At 43.2% G+C, this 23374-nt stretch overlaps 2 protein-coding genes and 1 long non-coding RNA gene across 3 annotated transcripts in view; 2 read left to right on the top strand and 1 right to left on the bottom strand.

Moving 5' to 3' along the window:
* shisa7b (shisa family member 7) overlaps positions 1–6308 on the top strand; it is a 19682-nt gene extending 13374 nt beyond the window's left edge. The window contains exons 6-7 of the mRNA XM_046058165.1: positions 4734–5112; positions 5592–6308. Of these exons, the coding sequence (XP_045914121.1) occupies positions 4734–5112; positions 5592–6045 (833 nt within the window). The 3' untranslated portion in view covers positions 6046–6308. The remainder of the gene's footprint in view (positions 1–4733; positions 5113–5591) is intronic.
* Positions 1–12544, bottom strand: part of LOC123976213 — a 22930-nt gene extending 10386 nt beyond the window's left edge. Inside the window, exon 1 of the long non-coding RNA XR_006826287.1 lies at positions 12397–12544. This is a non-coding gene — a long non-coding RNA (uncharacterized LOC123976213). The remainder of the gene's footprint in view (positions 1–12396) is intronic.
* znf865 (zinc finger protein 865) lies at positions 11451–23374 on the top strand. The gene is made up of 3 exons (XM_046058164.1): positions 11451–12019; positions 12426–12539; positions 17517–23374. Exon 3 carries the CDS (start codon positions 17988–17990, stop codon positions 22095–22097), a length of 4110 nt encoding a protein of 1369 aa, XP_045914120.1. The 5' UTR covers positions 11451–12019; positions 12426–12539; positions 17517–17987; the 3' UTR covers positions 22098–23374.

Genomic DNA, 23374 nt, shown 5'->3' with positions numbered 1-23374 from the left:
TCAAATCCCTTGTGGGTCAAACTCCAGAAAGACTGGATCCTACGCTTCCCATAATGTAACTTGATAGCTCTCTTAACAGCATCAATATGACATCATCAGGGTTTATTCTTATTTTTTGTTTAGATTTAAAAGACATATATTTTCATACAGCTGTATTTAAAGGTTGAGTATTTATCTTTTGACCTTTACGTCAAAAATATTTGATGTCAGTCCATTTTTTGGTTATTCCACAGTGTCTGGACAACTAACCACTGCTGTGATGTTGTTCACACCTCAAGTCTAGAAAATATGGCTAGAAGTGGTTTGTTGTTGCATGTTAGCATAAACATTAGCTGTGTAGCAAGCCAACATTGGCCCTGTATTACATTGCCCAAAAGGTTGGCCATCTTAATTGTGTTAGGTAGGGCAACATCGTGCCAAGCGGTTGGACCAACATTTTGCCTGTACTGACTAATAATACAGACTACACCCACTTGACCAGATTTTGGTTACCCAAGTGTCTGAGCATGTCTCTGCCAAATAAACAATGAGCCAGTTATTTTCAAGTAAACTGGCCTACTCCCACCACATGACTTTCTTTCCAGGTATTTCTCTTTTTGTGGCCCGGTTAGTTCGACTTTCACACAGCCGATTCTCAAGTGAGCCTCCATAATGGCAGCAGGCAGGCATGGCCGCCAGGAGATTTGTGACTCAGCTGCAAAGTCTCAGTGTAGTGTGAATGTGTAAACTGTTTCTGCTAAATAGCCATAACAGTAAAGTAAATAAACTGAAACAGAAAAGGGGGGGGAAGTGAATGAAGGCAATGGAGCAGACTGAGAGAATTAAGAGAGTGAAAGGGAAGGAGAAATAGGAAGAAATGGATTTGTGAGATGCATGACAAGAAGAAGGTAAAGGTTGGAAATAAAGGAAATAAAGCAAAAGAGCAGGAGTGACAGATTGTGGATTACAAAGGGGTTACAACGGTAAAGAAAAGCATCAATGTGAAAAGAAGGGCATTGGGGAAATTGAAAGAAACATGGGAGAGTATAAATGTAGCGAAAGAGGTTGTTTGACCAGAAGAAAACGATCAGGGCGAGAGAGTGAAAGAGCTGATTAGGCAAATAAGAACACCGCAGGAAGAAAAAAAAGAGATATTCAGGCAGATAGAGATGCAGAAGGAAAAGAATGAAGGGAGAGGCAGTGAAAGAAAGGAAGAAAGGATTGGAGGGAAAGAGAGATGTGGAGATAGGGGGAGGGGCGTTGGCTGCTGGTCTGCAGGGGCCTGGCTGCCTTCGATGGGGAAGAAAAGACACTTGAGAGGCAGTGGCTGACAACCACTCTCTCTCTCTCTGTCTGTCTCTCTGTCTGTCTTTTCCTCTCTCACACTGCTATTGCTTAAGACTGCAGGGGGAGGGGAGTTGCCTCTGCAGGCTGAGTGATGGATAGTTACTACATGGGAGATTGTGTGTCTGTGTGTGTGTGTCGCTGTGTGGCTATACGTGGAAGCAATAATGAGGTGAAAGTCCAGATGAGGCGCTTTCGATTCACTAAAAAAGGAGAAAACACTTCAATAGACGAGGCTTAACTCATTACACGTCAGACCTCCAGAGGTCATCCCACTTCCCATTTATGAAACAGTATATCTGATGCATTATCGCAGCCGTCGTGTAGCATTTTATGGTTCAGGTCATCAAAACAGACTATCCTGGTTTAGGTTGTTTAGCAAAAACAGTAGAGAAATCCCAGATAGAAGCTTTTCCCTTCATTCAGCCTTTTGTTTTTTTAATTTTCTGTTTACTCTTCTCCTGTCAACACTTTTTTCTCTTTCGTTGTCCCTCTCTCTCCAGCTCTCCTTCATATAATTACACTGCCTCGAATGATTGAACAAATTAATTTACAGAAAGCATATTTTTCTGCACGTCTATTAGACAACTAATGTTTTTTAAAATGTTTTTAAATAGGTACAGCATAGTGATATTTAAAAAAAAAAAAAAAAAAGAAGCATGATTGCACACATGCTTGACTTGTCATAGTGTTTTAGGGCTGCACTTTAAAATCATTGTGGCTATGACGTCTTTACCAACCTGTTCTCAGTCCCAACTCGTCACATATGGACGCTTGGTCAAAACCCTTGCCATTGCTTTTCAATGGCCTCAGTACTCTTTAGCGTCGTTTTTGCATGTGTAGGACTTTGCGCTCAAATTACGTGACTTAAATTACGTAAGTTAAGTAACGTTACTTATGTAACTTCTGTAAGAAGATTTAGTGTTGACTTTCTGTTTCACACGGGAAATGAAGACTGATCTCCTGGGTGGAAGGCCAATTTCTGACCCACACAGGGCGTTGAACGATGATGCTAACACTGCCATTTGTGCATTGGTACCAGGCGACGCCCTGGGAATGAGAACGGGCTATCTTTACTGAAGTATGGCTGCTCAAATCCCAGTTCAAGTGCACTTTCTGCAGGCATCCAGAGAGTTTGCGTGGGGGGCAGACTTCACCCCGTCTTCGACCTGTTGCCATTGAGGACAGATTTTGACTTCAGATGTGTTCAGAAGACCTGCTTTAATTTGTTTCGAGCATATAATATAAAGCAGGTCGGACTACTAGTTAGACACTATGTCGTCAGAAATACTCTGAGGTGGATTAGAGGTCACGATTGGTCCCCTCTATAACAATGACTGAGGTCTTTAGTCCCCTTGATTACACATTTTATGCCTAACACCACGGCTGAATTGACAGGATCACTTAAATGTCATGACATGTCATAGTGCATATGATGGAAGAAGTTCGGAGGGTGTACTGTAAATGTGGGTTTAGACATGACTTCCTTTTGCGCCAGAAGATTTCATTTCTCAGAGTAGAACTCCCAGGCACTGACATCTTCAGCAGAAAAATGTAAAAGCGTCCATTAACCAGATACAGGCGGAATCACTGTGTCAATGACACTGAAAACAAAGCAGTATTTTTACTTGTCTGATTATTAAAAGCGTGCTTTTTCAGAAAAAACACCCTGAATGTCAGCTTTGTTGAAACGCCCCTTCAAAGGGAAACTAAAATGTTGTCACTGTGACACAGGGAGAGGGACTACAAGCTCTCAGCAGCCATTGTATGAATCCTGGTGCTTTTGATGTAGTTCCCCACACGGTGCTGCAGAAAGGACACTGATAAAGGCTTCTTTGTCTGAGGTCGGCAGCCAGGGAGAAATCGAGATAATTTGGCCTAACAGGAGGGGAGAAAACAGAGAGAGGGAGAGAGGAGAAAGACTAAGAGGAGGGAGAGGACATGGGACAAATAGACGAAATATAGATAGGTCAAAAGAGAGAGAGAAATCCTCGAGAGCATGTGACGGAGAGGTCGAAAAAAGGAAAATAAGAAAGAGAGAGGAAGAGGAAGAGCAAAGGAACAAACAGAAGGAGAAGAAGAGACCTGACAGAGAGAGAGAAAGGAAATGGCGAGAGGGGAGGAAGAGGTAGAGAGGTGGCTGGTTAAAGGTCATGTCTAAATTGGCTCTTGGTGCGCTGCTTCCATGGAAATGCTTTGAAGATTAAAGCAGTCTCAGGCTATAGAGCAGAAAGCACAGAAACACTGTATTTCACTATTAATGAACCTCAAAAACTGTTCCATCCACGTCTGTTTCTCCTCGCTTTTTCATCTCTCTTTACTTTGTGACACTCTTTGTTTTCATGTCATTCTTCCCCCATCACTCTGTTTTAAGCGTTCTTCCCTCTATTGCAGTTTCTGCTCCACCTTTACATGACCTTGCGTTTGTCTTTTACCTTTTATTCTTTTACGCCTCATGCAATATACAGTGTATTTCTCTTTCATCCCTTTGCACCCTCACCCACCCCCACCTTTTTGAAATCAATTCTTGCCATTTCGTTCTTTACTTTCTGTGCTCCTCTGACTCAATCACCCCATTTCACCTATCGTGTATCTTCTTTTGACATCTCTACCTTTTTTCATCCCATCTTATTGTATTCTTCTCTTCTCCGTCAGAGTATTTCATCTCCCTTTCCTGCCTCTTCCTCACATCACATTTTCTTTAGCTGTCTTTTTCATGTGGCCTCCTTGACATCATCCTTTTCTCTTGTCTCCATATATCTGTCATCTTTCTTTTTCATACGTTTCTTTCTACGTCTGTTTTTCTCTACTTTTATCTTTTACTTTAGGTTCAAAGCGTAGTCTTGACTTTGGACATTTGAGAAATCAATCGAATCCACAAGGTCCATATAGCTCCATTAGCCTCCATTTGGCTTTCCATCATATTGTAAAATCTTCTTCGACAGATGGGGTTCACCCAGTTGTATCGTTGAAATTTTATCTGATTTGATTTTTTTCAACAATTTCACCAACATGGACAAGAAGTCCTCAAATGCTCAGAAAAATTATATTTTTTTATTATTTATTATCTTCCTGATTTTGCAGGGGAAAACTGTTGACAGAAAAATGTAAAAACGTGAAGGTTAATTTGATCAAGTAAAAATGATAATGACTGTTTCTCGGAAATAACAAGCTTTTCAGGACACCAGTTTGGATCCTGGGAAATTGTGATGGGCACATCACAATTTGTTCTCTCACATTTGTTCTCTAATGCATTACATGTGGAAGAAAATTAATTCATGAGCAGCAAGCCCTAAATTCATAAGAGACACGACATTTTGGTGATGGACCTTTTTCAGGCATTACATTTAAGTAAATCCTCTTTTAGTGCAGCCCTATTTACATACTCTTTCTCTCTTTTGCTGAACCAGAGAAAGAACTTGACGAGTACTCCAGCTACTACTCCAAACGCCGCCCCAACAACGCACCTCCCTCCTTCCACTCCTCGCAGCACCACCTGCCCTGGGGAGGTGAGTACACGCTGGGATCCAGGGGCACGCTGCCCCTCCATGGCTCCCGGCCCCGCATCCACATCCCCTCCTCCACCCCGAACCCTTACCCGCTGCCCGCCCAGACTCAGTATACCAGCTCCAGCTTCGACAGGCCGCCACGCCGCGTCCGGTCCCAGGACCAGCTGCTTGCGCTCGGGGAGGGCAACACGCTGTCCCGCTTGTCCAAGAACCAGCAACACCAGTACTACAAAGCCATGATGAGCACCAGCAGGAGCTCTAACTCGCAGACACTCCGCAGGTAAGACAAGAGATGAGAGAGGATGGAGGACAGCAGAGGTGAGGGGAATAGAGGAGAAGATACTGAAGAGAAAAGAACAATAGAAAAGAAGATGAAAGACAAGAAATAAGACTAGAGGGAACTAGAGGGTGTAATGGTTAATAAATATCAAGAGCAGAATAGTTTAATTAAAATGTCTGCCAAGTTGAATGTACTCTATTAAATTAAATCAGTCCAATTTAAAACTTTTTACCTCCTTGACTTTCTAAAAGAGTCAAATAAGTTTGACGTTGAGCTTGACAGTTCATGTTTGACCTTGGAAACAGCAGTTGAGAAAATGATCTCTGCTTTTTCTGAAGCTTCAGCCACATTACTGGCACATGATATCATATGAATTCTCCCCCTACCTTAAAAGCCAGATATGAAGTTTTTCAGGCATGACAAGGAATTTTATGAACGCAATTTAATAGCTGAGAAGATAAACAAGTCTCTGGTTCCAGGTCCCATGAGAGGCTTCTGATCTCACCTGACCGTCTGGAGGACCAGCTGGTGGCGATGGGTCTGATGGTTGGAGGAGGTGACAGAGGAGCAGGAAGCGGGATGGTGCCCACCATGGGCCGGCTCAGCCACCACCAGAAGGCCCAGTCGCAGCAGAACATCTGTGTCACGCCGTCCTTGGATCGCCACCACATGATCAAGATGAACTCCCACCCAACGCCTGGCCACGACCACGACCGCAGCTCCGCAGCCATGCCCGGGATGGGCATGCACAGCGGCTGGGACCCCCACAGCAGCAGCGGAGGTGGAATAGGGACGATCGGAGCCCACCACAACGCCCGGCGGATGGCTTTTGCCAGCAAGAGGCAGAACACCATCGAGCAGTTGCACTTCATACCGGGAGGAGGAGGAGTGCAGGGACTGCGGACTGGGAGTAAGAACGAGGTGACAGTGTGAGAGGACGAGGGAGGCAAAGAGTGAGGAAGATGAAGAGTAGAGAGGTGAAGGCTGAAGTTGTAAAGAAGCTGGAGAGTCAGTGGACAGTGGAACGGGAGGTGGCGAGGCATTTAGTGGGAGACATGAGGAGGAAAAGATAACTGTGAAGAAGAAGGAAGAGGTTTGATCTCATGCTGGCTGCTTCACAGGGCTGCACTCTTCCCTAAGAGCAAGCAGTAAACAGCCCCCCCCCCCTTCATTAAATAAAAAGTGGTGGAAGACAACATTAATCTCATAGCGAGTATAGCCAATGAATTTTCTCCCTGTCACTTTGTGTATTGAAGAAGAGAATATTCAGCCATTCTTTGAAAAGGGAAGACAGAAATGTCCACTTTTAAAGAGCAAAAAATATCATGCGAGTGCAGTTTTAAGGCTGCTGGGTATTCGCTGTGACTTTTATTGAAGGATACCAGCTGAGTCAAATCTGTTGAATTGTCCTTGAGTTTTATTGCACTGTCCTCTGAGTCCTCGAGAGCTCTGACGGAGATTCATCTGTCTTTGAAACCACGGTGAGTGGTAGAGAGCACTGAGGCAGAGACAGACGGGTTTGCTTGTCTTTGTGTTTATAAAAAGTATTTAAAACCAAACAAGTTGCTTTTTGTATGAAATTAACCTGATGATGATGATGATGACAATAGTATTAACATTACTGATCCCTGTAAAACTTTGTGTATACTTGGTTTAAAACATATTAATCCTTTAGCCAGCCTCTTTGTAACCTAAAGGCTGACATGTGACCATTTCTTTCTCTAGCTGTGATTGGACTATAATGACAGTAAAACATTTTCTTCAAAAATAATCCAGCCAAGTACAGTTAACTTCCTTCATGGCTCAATTTACTCTAGATAAAGATTACAATGTAAACCATTTTTTGGGGGAAAAACAAGACCATAAACTGCTGCTATAAAGGCCCAGTCACACTAGTATGATCGACTTTGCAGTATGATTTTAGCTAACTTTAAAGCCTTTGTACAGTAAACTCTAGTGGGTGTATATCATCTATGAAACATTGTGCTGTGACCCTTTGCGTAATAATTACTAAAAAATAAAGTTTTGGAATTCGACCGCTCATAGAGAAGAACCAACCTCATGCAGACTCTGTATGGGTCAAACATTTTAAAATTGACCCTGACTGACCAAACATCCCTCAATCACTGTTTTAAACTTTTCATCGTGAGTTTGTAGGGTGTCGAGGGTTTCTGCACGAACCCTCCCGTGCTTCTACGATGCCACATGTTACCTGCAAGTTCAGCTGCTCACCTCATATGAAGGGAAGGTGGGGCAGACGGGTTCGAGGTGGGGGACAATGGACACTTCACACCAAGGGCTATACCGAATTATCTTTGTGTGTCTGTGCTCTGTACAGTGCGTGCTTTTCATTTTCATTTCCTCTGCGTGTCAGTGTTGGGAGGCATGCTTGTGCATATGTTTACTGATTTATTTTTTTTTGTGTGTGTGTGTGTGTGTGTGTGTGTGTGTGTGTGTGTAGAGAAACTATAACCATGCAAGGAAAATCTGCAAAGCAAAGGAACTTTTGTGCAACATGTAAAAAACACACGACCATACTTATTTGTTGAATTACAGAATTGTCGTGGGAGATAGTGTGGCCATGATGATGTCATATTTTGTACTTTTTTTGTTTGTTTTTCTGGCTGTGAGAAAGACCTTCTAGCCATTCAGGCTGGATTTCCCCTCAATGGGGGTTTAAGGGACTCATGAGGCCTTGTTTGAGGCTTCCCCTCTGAGTTGCATTTCGATAAAGACGGACATGATAATTACCGTGTGAAGCTTCCTTGCCAGCCATTTTTAGTGTTTTACTACGATACACGTGCTCATGTTAATGTTAATGGTTTATGATGTGTAAAGACTCCCCCTTGATCAGACTATGAACGCTCTTATCATGAATCGACTATTGTTTTTCTTTTGTTGTAGTTGTCTTTTACTTAAACATGTATTTATTTTTTTAATCTGTGAATTTTAATGTATAATCCTAGATTTTCAATATTCAAACTTTCTAGTGGAATAAAAAAAAAAGCAGTTGTTGTTTTCGAGAACAAAAAGAGCTGATGCAATCTAAGAGAAATGACAAACCGCATGACGATGTCAGAAGCCAGTGTTGATGATGTCACAGTGCTGACTTATGATGTCACGGCGTGCATATGTGTGTAAATGTACATGCGTCTGTTTTAATTTGTGTGCCCATGTGTGTAATTCTCTCAGTGTCTTCTTCGGGAATGCTGAACCTCATTTTTGACCAAACTTTCGGTCGTGTCTGTTCATATCAACTTGTAATGAAATTTAAATGGCCTGTTGCTGTTTCATTAAAAAAAGGGGGGGGGGGGGGCATTGTCAATCACAACTTTTTCTTGTTGAGCTATGTTCACCAAAGCGAGGACATTTCAGATATTTGAAAATGTATATTACTGAAGGCTTATATTGTATCAACTTTTGGTATTTGAATAGAAGTGAAACAGCTGAGCGTGGCATTTTTATGACGTCGCTAATCTTGTGATGTCTCACGGTTGATGAGTTTGTGTCGCTCTGACTTGAATATGTATCTGCAAAAGGCGATTTTATTTTTCATAAACAACCTGCTGATTTGTGCTCAGACCTTTAAGGGCACAGACGTTTAACCTACAGTATTAACAACGTTTTAGAGTTGCAATACAGGTGAAGGGGAAAAAAAGGAATTGCATTCAAGCGACCGCAGTTTAGCAGGGTTGTGGAGGAGAATGTATTGTGACTTGCCTTTGGCTGACAGGAATGGAAAGTCTCTGTCAATGAAAACATCTCATACAGTTTTAAAGGAGGGGGGTGGGGGGTTGTAAATGACACGTGAAATTTCAGTTGTATTTTTAATACTCTCATTTCTCCTCATACCTTAAAAGGTCTGATGGAGATGTTGTAATCCATGTTCAGTTAAATGCTCCTCTGTTAAAACTGTGTGCCTGTATGTGTGTTGTTATGTATGGCGAATGTGTGTGTATGAGTGTGTTAACCACGCTGGGGGGGAGGGGCATGGGCAAATTTGTATTCCAATAGCTACTCTGCATACCTCAAATTGTATGATACATTTATTTATTACATTCCCTTATATGTCTATTTCCAAGAATATCCAAACAGAGGTCTCACAGATGTGCAACCCTTTTGTTATTGGTGATCAGTTCTTGCGTTTGTAGAAACCATACTGTTTAATTGATAACAATAAAAAAAAATCCCACTAAACCTTGTTTGTGACTTTTGTGAGGATGTTTGACTCTTTCCGTTTGTGTTTTGAGTTGACAGACTCACTTTACTTTAGATTAATTGATTAGTCGACAGCATCAAACATTATAAAACAAGTCGACATATGTGAGGGTTGTCTGCTTTTTTGTATCATTGAAAACTGAACCTTTTTGGGTTTTGAGACTGTTGATCAGACAAAACAAGGCCTGATGCATATTTTCTCAATTCTTTGAAATTTTAGACAACAGTGAACTGTTTAATCAAAGAATTAATAGCTAAATAAATTGATAATGAAAATAATCCTTGCAGTCATATTCAGTGTAAACAGTATGGCTAGCCAATATTTTATAGATTTTTAGTCTAAGTTGTGACAAAAAAAGTGAAAACTTGCCTTTAAAGTTCGCAGAGCCCCATGAAACATACATAATTACCTGTTTTGTATGACCAGAAGTCTGATACGCAAAGATTTTTAAGTTACAAGGATATAAAATCCAAGAAAAGCAGCACACTCACATTTCAGAAACTTGGAAATAGCTAATGTTTTTGCTTACTGAATGACGTAAACGATTACTTAAATATCTAAAAAGTGCACTGCCAATCAAGTGAATAATCGACTAATAGTTTCACAGCTTTACTGTCTCCCCATTCGTTCTTGCAAAGTGTGCCAAATACAAGAAGACCAGACAAGATATTTGATGCCAGTTTTAGGTACTTTATTCCCCCCTATGTTCTGAGCTACTGACACATTTCAGTCAGCAACAAAAGCTGTTGAGGTTCACCCAAACCCAACGTATAAAACAGATCCTCAATGTGGTTTGAACGTGTGTCTGTGAAGGGAAGATAAGCAATGATCCCAACTATTGTGTTTCTCTAATCAGTCCTTCCTCCCTCTGTTTCTACACCCGAGGGAGCAATTTGAGGCTCCACACAGGGGAACACCACCACCGTCCCCAATTAAGGGCAGTTTATTCAATTAATTACTGTAGTTGAAGAAAGAAAATGAATAAATTACAGGAGATAAAAAACCAACAGAAAGGCTCAGATTTTCTGCTGTCTACTTACTATGTCAGTTACTTTTTGACCCATATGAAGAACTTTAAACTGGTTTTAGATATATTTTATTATGTTTTATAGATTATTTTATGACATTAAGTGTACTTGTGATAAATTGAGAACAGAAGCGAAAAGCACTAATTAAAGCAAAGCTGAGCATTCCTATACTAATACAAGATTAATCAACTCAACCAATCAATATAGGCTACTTTAATGTTTGGGACAGCAGACATTTCCAGACCTTGGCACATCACACCAAAATAAATGGTTAAAGGCTGGGTAGTTCAGACTCTGTTATAATCCACAGTTTAATATTCTCACAACAGGTCATTTAAAATAGCATGTTTAAATGTTCACTTGCCTGTGCAAAATATGTGCATGCAGGACCACACATGCAGAAGTGCAGCCACATACAAAACATTTTTCTATCACACAACATAACACACATGCAGAAGTGCAGCCACATACAAAACATTTTTCTAATCACATCAACATAACATACATGCAGAAGTGCAGCCACATGAAAAACATTTTTCTAATCACATACAACATAACATACATGCAGAAGTGCAGCCACATGAAAAACATTTTTCTAATCACATACAACATAACATACATGCAGAAGTGCAGCCACATACAAAACATTTTTCTAATCACATACAACATAACACACATGCAGAAGTGCAGCCACATGAAAAACATTTTTCTAATCACATACAACATAACACACATGCAGAAGTGCAGCCACATACAAAACATTTTTCTATCACACAACATAACACACATGCAGAAGTGCAGCCACATACAAAACATTTTTCTATCACACAATATAACACAAATGCAGAAGTGCAGCCACATGAAAAACATTTTTCTATCACACACAACATAACACACTTTGTAATGTTATGCAGCAAGGCCATAATGATATCTTTAATTGACTCATTAACATTTCACACACTTAGTGTGAAAACACACACATACAAACTCACACAGTGGGCTAAATGACAAAGTGTCACAATGCACGGTGATACATTTTTCATGAAGTGCAAACACGCGTGTACGCGCACGCGCACGCACACCCATACCGCACACACGGTTTGTTCATTCATGAGCAGCATGCTGGATAGAAACCATATTTTGCAAACTGGGGTGCAGAGGTGGATGTGAGCGCAGCGGCAGCGGTGTGGTCGCGGCCGGACAGACCAACCTGTGCCTGGCTCTACCCGGAACCATTATGCAGACAGGAAACTACCATTTTAACGCTAGCAGCATCGGAGGAGCCGTCGTCTACAGAGGGGGACACCTAAATCTGACAAGGGCGGAAAACAACCAACCGTGGAGAAAAGAAGGGAAAACACGACGGAAACAAAACAAAGGCAGCGTTTGAGTGAAGGCGAGCAGAGGGACTGTAGCGGCAGACAATGGACATATCTGGGCAGGCCAGCGGAAATAGTTTTTGTTAGCGAGTGAAAAGCAGCCCTCCCGGGCCGATGGAGATCCAGGCCTTTCACAGTGTTTTTCCATGGATGAAGAAAAAGGCCCCGCTGTCAGGCAGTAGGGACCCCGCTCTCACGGCGCACTCCCCGCTCCATGTTTTCACACTTTTACTCCGGTGTTTCTGAGCTGTTTTCTGCACGCAGTCATCGGATGCGACCAGGTGAAAAACAAAAACAAAAGCACTTTCCAGCAGGAGTGTGTTGGCTAATTAGCTAGCTGCCAGGCTAAGTGTAGCTAACGATTCGGCTAAGCTGCTAGCAATGCTAACGGTATGCTATCCAATCGGGATAACGTTACCTCCTTTATGCCAGTGTAGTTATTATTATTATTATTATTATTATCATCAGTAGTATAACGCTGTTATACACATTTAAGCTCCATTTAAAACACATTTTGTCTGTGAGAGGTTGAAATGGGGCAAAAAGCAAGAGATTTACTGCCGTTAGTGCAACATTTTGTTGTTAGTAAACGTTAGCTATTGATTGGTGGATGTTAGCAGACGTTGGTAACAGCAACGTTCATTTGTGTCTCTCTAACCTGCTCGGTCATCGGTACATTTGTTTCAGGCTGTCCACCTGAAGCCACCGGTTGTCGGCGGACAGTGCCCCCCCCTCCTCCTCCACCACCACCACCACACAGCTGCGGTCCATCAGGGAGCTGCCAAACCTGTGGATCAGCCGGTAAGATGGAAACAACATTGCAATCACACTCCTCCAAATTGTCAAACTAACTGTTAGCTCAATTAGCTTCAGTTTGTCACCTGTGCTCTAACTGAATTCCCACGCTGCGTGATGTTGACAACATTAAAGGTGTGCAGATTTAGCAAACTGAAGCACATGTCAGCTTACACTCTGCCTGGATCTGAGCAGTTATTGAATGCTTGATGCAAAAACGGATGCAAAATCAGCAGCTCAGACTAACAGAGGAAACCTCTGGCTGTGCGTGTGTATAGAAAGTTACATTTAAACAGGATACACACATTTTCTTCTTGTCTGAACATGTTGCTGCCTACCTTTTTTGTAAGAAAATGTTTTTAAACGAATGAATTGTGTAAATTGGTGTTTTGATAATAAAGACAACAGTATACTCAAATATTTAGTTATTTATCCATTTGACCAGTCAAATGCAATCTGTGCATCAGTCAAACCTACTCACATGATAGAGTATCCTTTAAAAACTGTTACAGAGCTTTCCATCCTACGTGGGGCTGCTTAAAACGCAGTCAGGGTCTCAGGACATTCCTAAAACCACCATATAGAAATAAAGACAAAAGTAAATGGGTTGCAAATATAAACTATTATTGCACTATAATCCATTTTGAGCTCATCTGCGCTCTTGAGAGTAGCACAAAGCAGTATGTCATACTTCATTTCACATGACAGCTTGACGACTCTGTAATTGTTTTTGTCATGACATTTCTGGGACCTGAAAATGGGACTCAAGGGCGAGAGAGAGAGAGAGAGTAGAAACCCTGCTGTGCTCAGTAAAGCTATGATTTGACAAGTCATACAGTTTTTCACATGCTGGATAAGAGTGACCGCCTCACAGACACTTTTCCTCACAGGGAAAGATGTTTATTAAGCGCACGTCTCTGAAACTGATGAGTTGATTTAGTGATGCGCCCCATTAAGAAGCTGTGCTGTGGTCGCTGATGCTGCAGATAGCGCATTGCATCTGTAATAGCTGCTAATCAAAGGGTTTAAGGTTTCATTCATCATAATACATTAGCTGTCACCCGGTAGAAAAAGAAAACTAGAAGCAGGTGTCTTAGTAAAGAGTAGTGCCACAAAGAGCCTTGTCAGTATAACAGCGTAACAGTGGGGCTCAATCAGTTAATGATACTCCTGATTTTGATTATTGATGAAAATTTAACAAGCCGTAATACACTGCTTGTTAAATTGGCAAAAGTATACAGTCCCATATGTGAGTTGCATTAATCTGGATTTGATTATAATTAATAAATGAAAATGTTATTTGGGCACTGTATTTCTATTACGCATCTAGCATTAATTTATTTGCTTTGTTGTGTTTGTTGATTACTTAAGTAGAAAGGTTTTTCCTCCCATCTTGTTTTAGGGCACTGTTAGAGCCAGGGTCATGTTCAGTATTACCAAAACTAACTTTTTTAACAGAAAGGATGGTTCATTGAACATCTTAGTGTAAATGTTGGTGTTAGTTAGTTCCCCTCTGTAACAGCAACTAACACTGTTCTGTGTACCCTTTTTAAATATTTTTCAGACCATTTAATGTGAAGCTTTACATGTATGTGTAAAGATCAAATAACTCTCTTGTGGTGTGATAAATCTGATGTTACTTTTGTGTTTCTACCCTTTGATGTATATGTTGTTACCACCAACACCCCAACCAAACTGTGGCAAACAGTCTTTGAAGGTGGTTGCACAACGTAGCGACACCATTGGGAGGAAATGTAGCACCAACAACAGAAATGTTGCAAAATGTTTTCACATTGAAGACCTCACAGGTCAACCCCAGACATCATGGGCTGGTGGTAAAATGCCACTAACTGCTGGGAGTTTTTTTCCCCTGCTCATTTGTGTGTCCTTTCTTTGGTTAAAAAAAGGCCACTAATCACTAAGCTGCTGTGCCCATTGCTCGGAAAGAAACCCTGCAGACTTTAAGGCCCTTTCTAGCAGGTTCCCTGTCCACTCAAGGTCCAGGTAGCCTTTAGTGAGACGTTTTCAGTCTTGGATCTTAACTCAAGACTCAGGATTTCCTAATCTACCAGCTAGTTACTTGCATTCGCCCGGAAGTTGGAACACATATATACTAGTTCCCTGGTAGAAAATTTAATTTTTATTTTTAAAAATGTTTGTTTTGTCAATATCCAAAGTTGGCTGCAGCCTCATCATAATGATTCTCTGCAAATAATGATCTTTTAACACCTTCTAGAAGTGTTAAATATGCTTATAGAGCCTATGCGTTCATGTCACTTCCCCTTCCTGAACACGCTGGACTGAGTGGCAAAACATCTGTTACCATGGCTGCGTTTAGCAAACCAATGATTATTTGCTTAAATTTAAGGCAGTAGGACTCAATAGTGATCCTTACTGCTTACCAAAGAACCAGTGTACCAGCTCTTTTCCATTTTAGATGTGTTTTGTTTTTTAGCTGATTCAAGCCAACACTGCTGCTCGTCTTTCTGCCACTCAGTGAACGTAACTGCGTTCTGTGACATCATGCGCATACCCTCTATAGAAGCCTGAATATGATGAACAGAAGCATCTAGGGTTGTGCCATATGACGGTATACACCCCGATTCGGTAGAACTGTTTCCACGAGTACAGATTCAGCAATACTGTTTCCACCGCAGAAGCTTTCTGCTAAATATTCAGGACAGGCTGTGCAGCTGATCTGGGCTGGTGGCAGTAATGCTCTTCTAAGTTGGTTTGCCAACCTTTGCAGAAGTAGAGAGTTACAAGAAAACATGGATGAGGAGAGTGAAACTGTAAATGCATTGATTTTGTTTATCTGGAAGTTCCAAATAAAATAATCAAATGTAATGAAGCACAGTACGGGTATTTTAAACCATTTCTCTATTGAGTTTCCAGAACAATTCATGTATCCTGATATATACCGTGATATACAATTATTTATTCCAGGATAGAAGCTTTTGGCCATATTGCCTAGAAGCATCTTTATTAATGTCACCTTTGTTTGGCCTCGTGGTTCATCAGCCTGTCTCAGTTATCTCCTTGTGGCATTCAAGATCTTTCTGCTTTTTCACAGATACAAACAAAGACAGAGCATAAAGTAACAGCAGCTTTCAATACTGTTGAGAATGGAATCTGAATTAAGTTATGGTTTCGTGATTTTTATTACCGCTGTATTTTGAAGATTCCTTCGATACAAAATTTGTACAAGTTCCCAGCGTTGTTCTGCAAAGCTTCATTCTGAACGCAGATTTGACAGCACACATGAGGATGTTTGGCTTCTCTGGTTTCTGTCTCGGGAGAGTTTTTGACAGCTTTTACATCAGCCCAAAGGAACTGTGCTAACCAGGGTTCGTTTTAACCAAACAGGCTAGGTGCACCCTCAGTTACTCAAAATGTAAAACAATACACATTATAACGCTCTCCAAAGTGTTTCTTTTGAGCACTGGTTCAGAACAACTGGGCACATGAGTTTTTATTTATTTTTTTGCTGCAGTTGTAGAAACTCACATAGTGTATTATTAAAACAATATTACTCTTCTTTTTGACTAAGCTAGGTTGGGTTTGAAGCAGAATGTAAATGATTTGGCAGTAAGGCTTGGTTGGCAAGTCAGATGTTGTCTGAATGAGTGGTGTCCGGTGCTAAGTGACTGAGTTAACTAGAAATAGAAGCATCAGTTTCTATATTGGTAATGAAGTACTGCATTCCTTCATGGGTTAACGGTATCAAGCTGCTGCTTCATGTTGTGACCCAAATTTGTGTGAATACATTTTCTCCCTAATTGGTTATAAAGACCTCGGAGATTGAGAAACAAAACAGGAGCATAATGGTGAAGATAATTGAAAATGCAAATCTCTAGATTTCAGATTGCATTTCACCCGGTTTTCCTCATGCACACACACTGTGCACCAGACCTGTGTGTGTGTGTGTGTGTGTGTGTGTGGTGACAGGCGACAGGCAGCCATGTTGTCCAGCAGGCACTGGACAGGAATCATTTGGCATTTTCAGCCACCACGCTCATTTCTTTTCCCTCCCTTGCCTCTGTTCGTCACACCCACAACTCTACTGTTTGACTGGTATTTGTATCTTCACACCATAAAGAAAACCAGTATAATATTTTTGTGCTTATTGCACCAAAATTTCAGTTTCATACATGGACACCAGTGGATGAAAGTTGCATTTTATTATCTTATTTGTATCCATAAATTTTATGTCTTGTCAACATTGTTCCTAGTAATTTAAAAATTAAAATTAAAACCTTATGTGATTTAACTGCTCTCTCACATTAAAACACTTTGCACAAAGGCAAGTTATAAGTTGGCAGCAGCTGTTGGTTCATTGGGTTCAAGCTGGCGGATGTTAGAAAGCCAGATGAAGAAAAAACATTTTACCAGGTTGAACAAACAATCATAAGCAGAGCACTTTCTAAGATTTCCACAGTTGTTCAAAAATAATTGTGCAACAGGGTCTCTGAGTTCCTATTCAGTATGAAGGGGGAAGGCAGTGACACAATTTCCTCTTGAGTTGGATATTATCAATGTGCATTTATTTTTAGCCAACAATTTTACATGTGGTGACCATGGTTGCACTTTATTTTCTTTAGGGAAATGCATTTTTTAAAAGAAATAGATTAATCGCGCAATCCTTGGAATAAAAACTTTAAATTTGCAAGATGCAGTAATTATACGACATCACCAGGAACACCTGACACCTGAAAGTGATTTTATAGGTTCTTATGTCACTAAAATTATCAGAGATTAAATGTCAGATTAAATATTGCAAACATTAGCTGTATCAAGTTCAGATAAATTAATTGCTTGTGTTGTTTGTTCGGGGGCTTCCTTTTCATACATTCAGCATCCTGGTTTAGAGGCTCTGAAGGCTAGAAAAGCTTGAACTCTCTGTGCCAAAAGTGTTTTGTTCATCTGCTTATCAAGTCATTGAATCACTTACATTGTTGTCTTTTTTTCCTTCTCCTCCTTCAGGCTGTCTGAAGAACTCTATGAAGGGACAGAAGGGCAGTGAAGCAATGGTTCATCCTCTGCTGAAATAACGGACGCACTCCACTTCATGAGACTGCTGACCTGATTTTAAAAATCAGCATACGGTTATGGAACACTTTAAAGAAACACTACAGACTCTGTTTTTTTGATACAATTTAGTTTATTGCCTATTTATGACCCTTTTTGTAATATCCCACAGAAGCACTTTAAGGCTTCACTCTTGAATGGAGAGTTTATAGTATTAGTGATACATTTATGTGAGAAAATCAAGCATCGGCTTTTGGTGGATTAAAGCGGCTTGTCGGAAGTTGGTGGTAGAAATCACAGAAGGACTACCTCTGAAAATCACACCTTGTCAGTTTGACAAGAGTTTGCTGCTGTTTCCAGCAATTAAGGACATAGTGCACGTGGCATTTGTGGCTTCGTGACACTTTGTCACAGCTGTGTTGGGAGATGTTCCAATTCAGCAAGTACCCCATGGACATTTTAGAAATGCTAAGTGGACACCAGGCCCACCAGTTCAAAGGCCTTGGATTAGAACGACAGCTGAGCCACCAGCAGCAAGTCCAACTGCAGCATCAGCAGCAGCTCCAGCAGCAGCACCAGCCCTCCGCTGATGGCTCTGGAAGCCTCCTGTCTGGCCTCGGCCTCGGATCCCTCCAGAGTTCTCGGAGTAACGCCTTCGCTGACTCCTCCTCATTATTCGCCAAAATGAGCGCCCCTCCCCCACCCATCTCCCATCAGAGCCAGTCGTCCTCGTCGTCTCACAGCTCCAGGAAGTCCAGTAAGATGAGCAGTAGTAGCAGCAGTGGAAGTGGGAGCTCGTCGTCGGGATACCCCCAGTTTCTGCGGCCTTTTCATCCGGCTGAGGCTGCGCTTGCCCAGGAGCAGCTCCACTCTGGAATGGGACGTTTTGACTTTGGTGGGAGTAGCAGTGGAGGAAGCGCAGGGGTCATCGGAGGGGTTGTAACGCCTGCGCCCCCGCCTCCTCCGCTGCATCCAGGTCTCTCTGTCCCCCAGCCTTCCCCTGGCCCCCCCTCCTCCTCACCCTCTTCCTCCACCTCTGCTTCAGCCTCTAACAACCCCTCTGGCACCACAGCAGTGCCCTTAGTCGGCCAGTCTGATCCCCGCAGCCTCCACCAGCAGTTCAGCTGCATGCTTGCTGCCAACCAGTACTTCCTCTCTGGCGTCCCCACCAACAGCAGCCTGGAGCAGTTTCTTGTGCAGCAAGGCACTCACAACCACTTGGGCTTGGGTCTGGGCCAAGGGACCAGTGATTCAAACTCACCGCTGGCCCCTCCCCCTGCCCTCCACTCCTCCCACAGCCACAGCCACACAGCTCCACAGCCTCAGCAGCAACAACAACAGCTGACCCCTCATGCCTTATCTCATCCACACAGCCACACTCACCACCCGCACCCTCTCCACCCGGCCCCTCAGCCTGCCCCACTGGGTGGTTTTGATTTCCAAGGCATTCCAGTCCTTTCCTCTAACCAAATAGCATCACTAATGCAGCAAGAGGCTGGCCTTCCCCTCCCCCTCCCCCTGCACCTGTCTCTCTCTAAGGACGATGCAGCAAAGGCAGGAGACAGCTCGTCTTCATCAGCTTCAAGTGGAGGAAGCAGGAGAAAGAAAGCAATGGCAGGCTACCTTCCCCAGAGGAAAGCAGACAGTAGTAGTCACAGCAGCCACAGCAGTCACAGCCATAGCAGCAGCAGTGTTAGCAACTGCCATAACAGCAGCTCAAGTGGGCATAGTCAGAGCTCCTCATCAGGCCTTGTGGGAGGAGGAACTGGGATAAGTGGCATTGGAAGTGAGCCACAGCATTCCTCTCTCCTCTCATCGTCCTCACAACAGTCATCCTCCACCGTCTCCTCTTCGTCTGCCCCTCCTTCCTCTAACTCCACCTCTGTGCTTGTAGCCAACGGTAACCAACAGTTGTCCAAATCCCAAGAAAGCCACAGTAATAGTTCATCTGGCCAGCCCGAACCAGAACCCCTTTACCACTGCGGTGAATGTGGTAAAACCTTCACCCACCTCTCCAGCCTTCGAAGGCATCTCCGCAGCCACGGCTTGACACCAGAAAGCCAAAGCAGGAAGTCAGACTGTAATTCCCCCAGCCCAGAGAGGATTTTCTGTTGTGGCGAGTGTGGGAAGAGATTTAAAAAGAGGGGTCACCTCATCCAGCATAGTGTCACCCACTCAGAAAACCGACCTTTTGTATGCAACATCTGCCAAAAGTCGTTCAACCGTCGAGAGTCACTTACAAGGCATGAGAAGATTCACGACGAGAAGCCTTTCCGCTGCCCAGCTTGCGGGCGTTGTTTCCGTGAGAGCACCTCCCTTCTCAACCATGCTGCTTCAGGTGCCTGCGGCAAACCTCCTCGCAGTTCAAAAAACCGGGCCGGCTCCGGAGGGAGTGGATCATCCAACCCAAGCAGCAGTAAAATGGGAAGCAGTGGAGACAGGGTTGGAATTTCAAACAATGGGGCAGCAATGGCAAATGACAAGTATGCAACGGATTATTCTAGAAATCGCTACCAGAACCAGTCATCCTACAACAGTGGGGTTGAAGACTACAGGCGACCACAATCCTCATCTCTTTACTCTTCAGAGGGTACGCTAGCAAGTGAAATGACCAGCCAAACTCTCCGTAAGGCCCCTTTAGCCCCAACTCTTATTCCCCATCCACAGAGCCAGCAACCACATCACCACCACCACCAACCACAGCAGCAACAGCAGCCACACCTCCCCCTTTCCTCACTATTGGATGATTCGGAGGACGAAGTCACCAGCAGCGCAATGTCGGCCATCGCCGCTGCAGCTGCAGCCTCTTGTGATATCAACACAGAAAGCCGGGAAGGAGAGAGGAGGGATATCATCGGAGGCCTGCTTGGGGGGTTGGGGTTTGGTAACTTGGGTGGACCATCGTCCACATCCAGCCTCAATGGTTCCACCATGCCTTTGACCCACCCTAGCCAGCCCCACACGAAGCCCAGGAGGCCGAGGAAGCCCAGAGAGAAAAGGGACCCAAGCACCATCGTCAGGAGAAGAAGGAGCCCTGCTATTACAGGGGATGGATCAGAGAGGCCGTACAGCTGCCAGATTTGTGGCAAACGCTTCAGAAGGGCGGAGACCCTGCGGCGCCACAACCGCGTCCACACGGGGGAGAAGCCTCATGCCTGCGATATATGTGGCAAAATGTTCCGTGAGCCTTTCCACCTCACCAAGCATCTGACTGTGCATTCTGGTCAAAAGAACTACAAATGCAATCTGTGTGGGAAGATGTTTGCCTATGCACAGAGCCTAGTGAGACACGGGAAGTTACACAGAAAAGGGGAGATCGACAGCCAGGGGAGAAGAATTAAAGGTGCTGCTGCTGCTGCCATCACTCAAGTCGCCAACTCGGGAAACACTGACTACTTCTCATCATGCTCTCAAGGAGAAAAGTCTCCAACATCTGGCACCCCCTCCCAGAGGCTTTATACCTGTACAGTATGTTGGAAATCATTCCGCCACTATTTCCACCTGACGGCACATCAACAGACTGTACACGGGGGTGGTGTAGGGCTGGAAAAGTCCTTTCGTTGTGAAGTATGCGGTAAAGCCTTTGCTTACTCCAACAGCTTAGTGCGTCACAAGCTGTCTCAGCATGGTATCGACCGTAGTGGCCAGCGTGTCAACCAGTCCCAACCCTCCGGATACTCGCCACTATTCTATGATTCTGGATCGGGTTCTAACTTCGCCGGGACGTCGCACATGCAGCAAGGGGTCTCTGGGCAGCAGCAACAACCGCAGCAGCAGCAACAACCTCCACCACCACCACAACAGCTGCAACACCCTTTTCACTACCGCTCAAAAAACTTCCAAAAGCGGCATGGTCAGACAAGAAAGCACAGGAAAAAAAAAAGGCGAGTGGTGATCCACAGCATCATGCGAGACGGAAAGCTGGTAGGCGTTCCCCTGAGTAAAGACACACGCAGGAAGCTGATGATTCTGAGGAAAAAGAGGGGCAAACTGCAGGCACAGCTCAAACAAAAAAAGCTCCTGGCCCAGCTGAGGATAAAGGGCAGCGTGATGAAGGTGAAGTCGTGGTGTGGAGGGGCCGTCAGAGTCACCGGGCTCACCTCAATGGACGTCCCTATCAAGCGCTTCCCCTGCCCCATCTGCCCCAGCGCCACATACGCCAAGCAGGGTTCCCTGCTGGTCCATCACGCTATCAGGCACCCACCTAGAAACTCAGGCCGCCACGCCCGTCTGCGGTGCCAGGTGTGTGGAAGACGGACCAGCTCGTTACACAAAGCCTTGAAACACAGGGGCCAGCATCTTAAACAAGCTGCATTCCAATGCCGCAAATGCCGACACCGTTTCTGGAACCCCGGGCTTCTGGCTCGCCACAGGTTTTCCTGTCGGGGGACAACCACCGGCAGCGGGGTTGGCCACTGGGGACTGATAAGGATGAAATCACCGCCGTCAGATAGTGACCATTCACCAGTCCAGCTAGCGGTCCCAGTTCTGGTCCAGCCAGAGAGATCAACAGTTCTGACTGAGTACAGTCAGTAAAAAAAAAAAAAAAAAAAAAGGAAAAAATGTTTTCTAGACTAGATTGTTTTTATGTTTATTTTTTTTAAATAATCCAAGAAGCAAGCAAGAGCTAGCAAGTTTTTAACAGAAATAAATGGGAGAATGGGGAGGGTTTAGTGTAACTACCGTAATATCCCCACACCCCTCCCAGATAAATCTGTAAACAATCCTAACATACTACAGCAGAGGTGGTTGGTAAAATAACGTGGACTTCAAAAGACCCAAAATCAGAACCACCCTCAGAATCTGTCCTCCGTTCCCCTAAGATGAAGGAACTCTAGACCATGTGACAATTTTAGTAGCACCTGTTTGAAAAATGCATTAATCTAGTTCCCTTGCCATCATCTTTTTTTATTTTATTTTTAAACCTTCCCGTTAGCAGTGTTTGCGCATAAACATGGATTGGATGCCTATTGTAGAAGTGAGGTACCTTTCAGTACCAGTTTATTTTTTCAAATTGTTTTGACATTATTCACAGTTAAACACACAGTATATAGTCCGTGTCTCTTGCTCTGTGTTTATTTGTTACCCCAGTGGAGAATCTCTCACGTTTATATTGAGATGACATCTGCCCTAAAAATAAATTTATCTTTTAAGAAAAAGCAAATCCTTACCTGACGGACTAAGAACCTCCATTAAAGTGACTTTTACATGTCACAGGTTAAAGGTCGCATCTGTCACAAAAGGCAATACTAGTTGATGTGCTCAAGTGACTGAAAAGGAAAAAAGTGTTGGTGACCTTGTTTTTAATGTACACTACTTTTGTCGTTTTTAGAGGTGTGGCTGGAGAGAAAAAATGACTCAAACTGTTAATGTGTTCAGGATTTGAAAAGGACAACAGAAATAACCGGAGTGTACTGTACAATTCGTATTATATTTTATTATATATTGATTATTTGCTGTTTTTTACTCCAAGTATCATTTATTTTATCATTGTTGGTATTGTATGGGTGGGAGGGAAGGAGTTGGGGCCTATCTTTGTAAAACAGCGGGTATATGTATCAATGTGAAATCCCTCCCCCCTCCTCCCTGTACCCTTTTTACCTACTTCCTCATTGCCACAGTTATGCCCAAATTTTGTAACAAAAGCGTGTACACATAGTTCATTACTTAGGTCCTGTCCAGACGTGTTTTCTTTTTTTTCTGTAAAACTAAAACATGTAATATTATTACTAAATTACTATCATTTTCTTTGCCTAAAAGTGAGTTGTTGAAAACCATCAAATCAAATAAAGGAAAAAAAATCTGAAATGTTA

Source organism: Micropterus dolomieu, linkage group LG09, assembly GCF_021292245.1.
Source record: "Micropterus dolomieu isolate WLL.071019.BEF.003 ecotype Adirondacks linkage group LG09, ASM2129224v1, whole genome shotgun sequence".
Taxonomy (NCBI): Eukaryota; Metazoa; Chordata; class Actinopteri; order Centrarchiformes; family Centrarchidae; genus Micropterus; species Micropterus dolomieu.
The sequence above is the reverse complement of the archived record's forward strand: the minus strand, read 5'-3'. Positions and strand labels throughout refer to the sequence as shown.

Coding starts and splice junctions, on each gene's coding strand:
- znf865 (XM_046058164.1), top strand. CDS start 17,988: ATGTTCCAATTCAGCAAGTACCCCATGGACATTTTAGAAATGCTAAGT.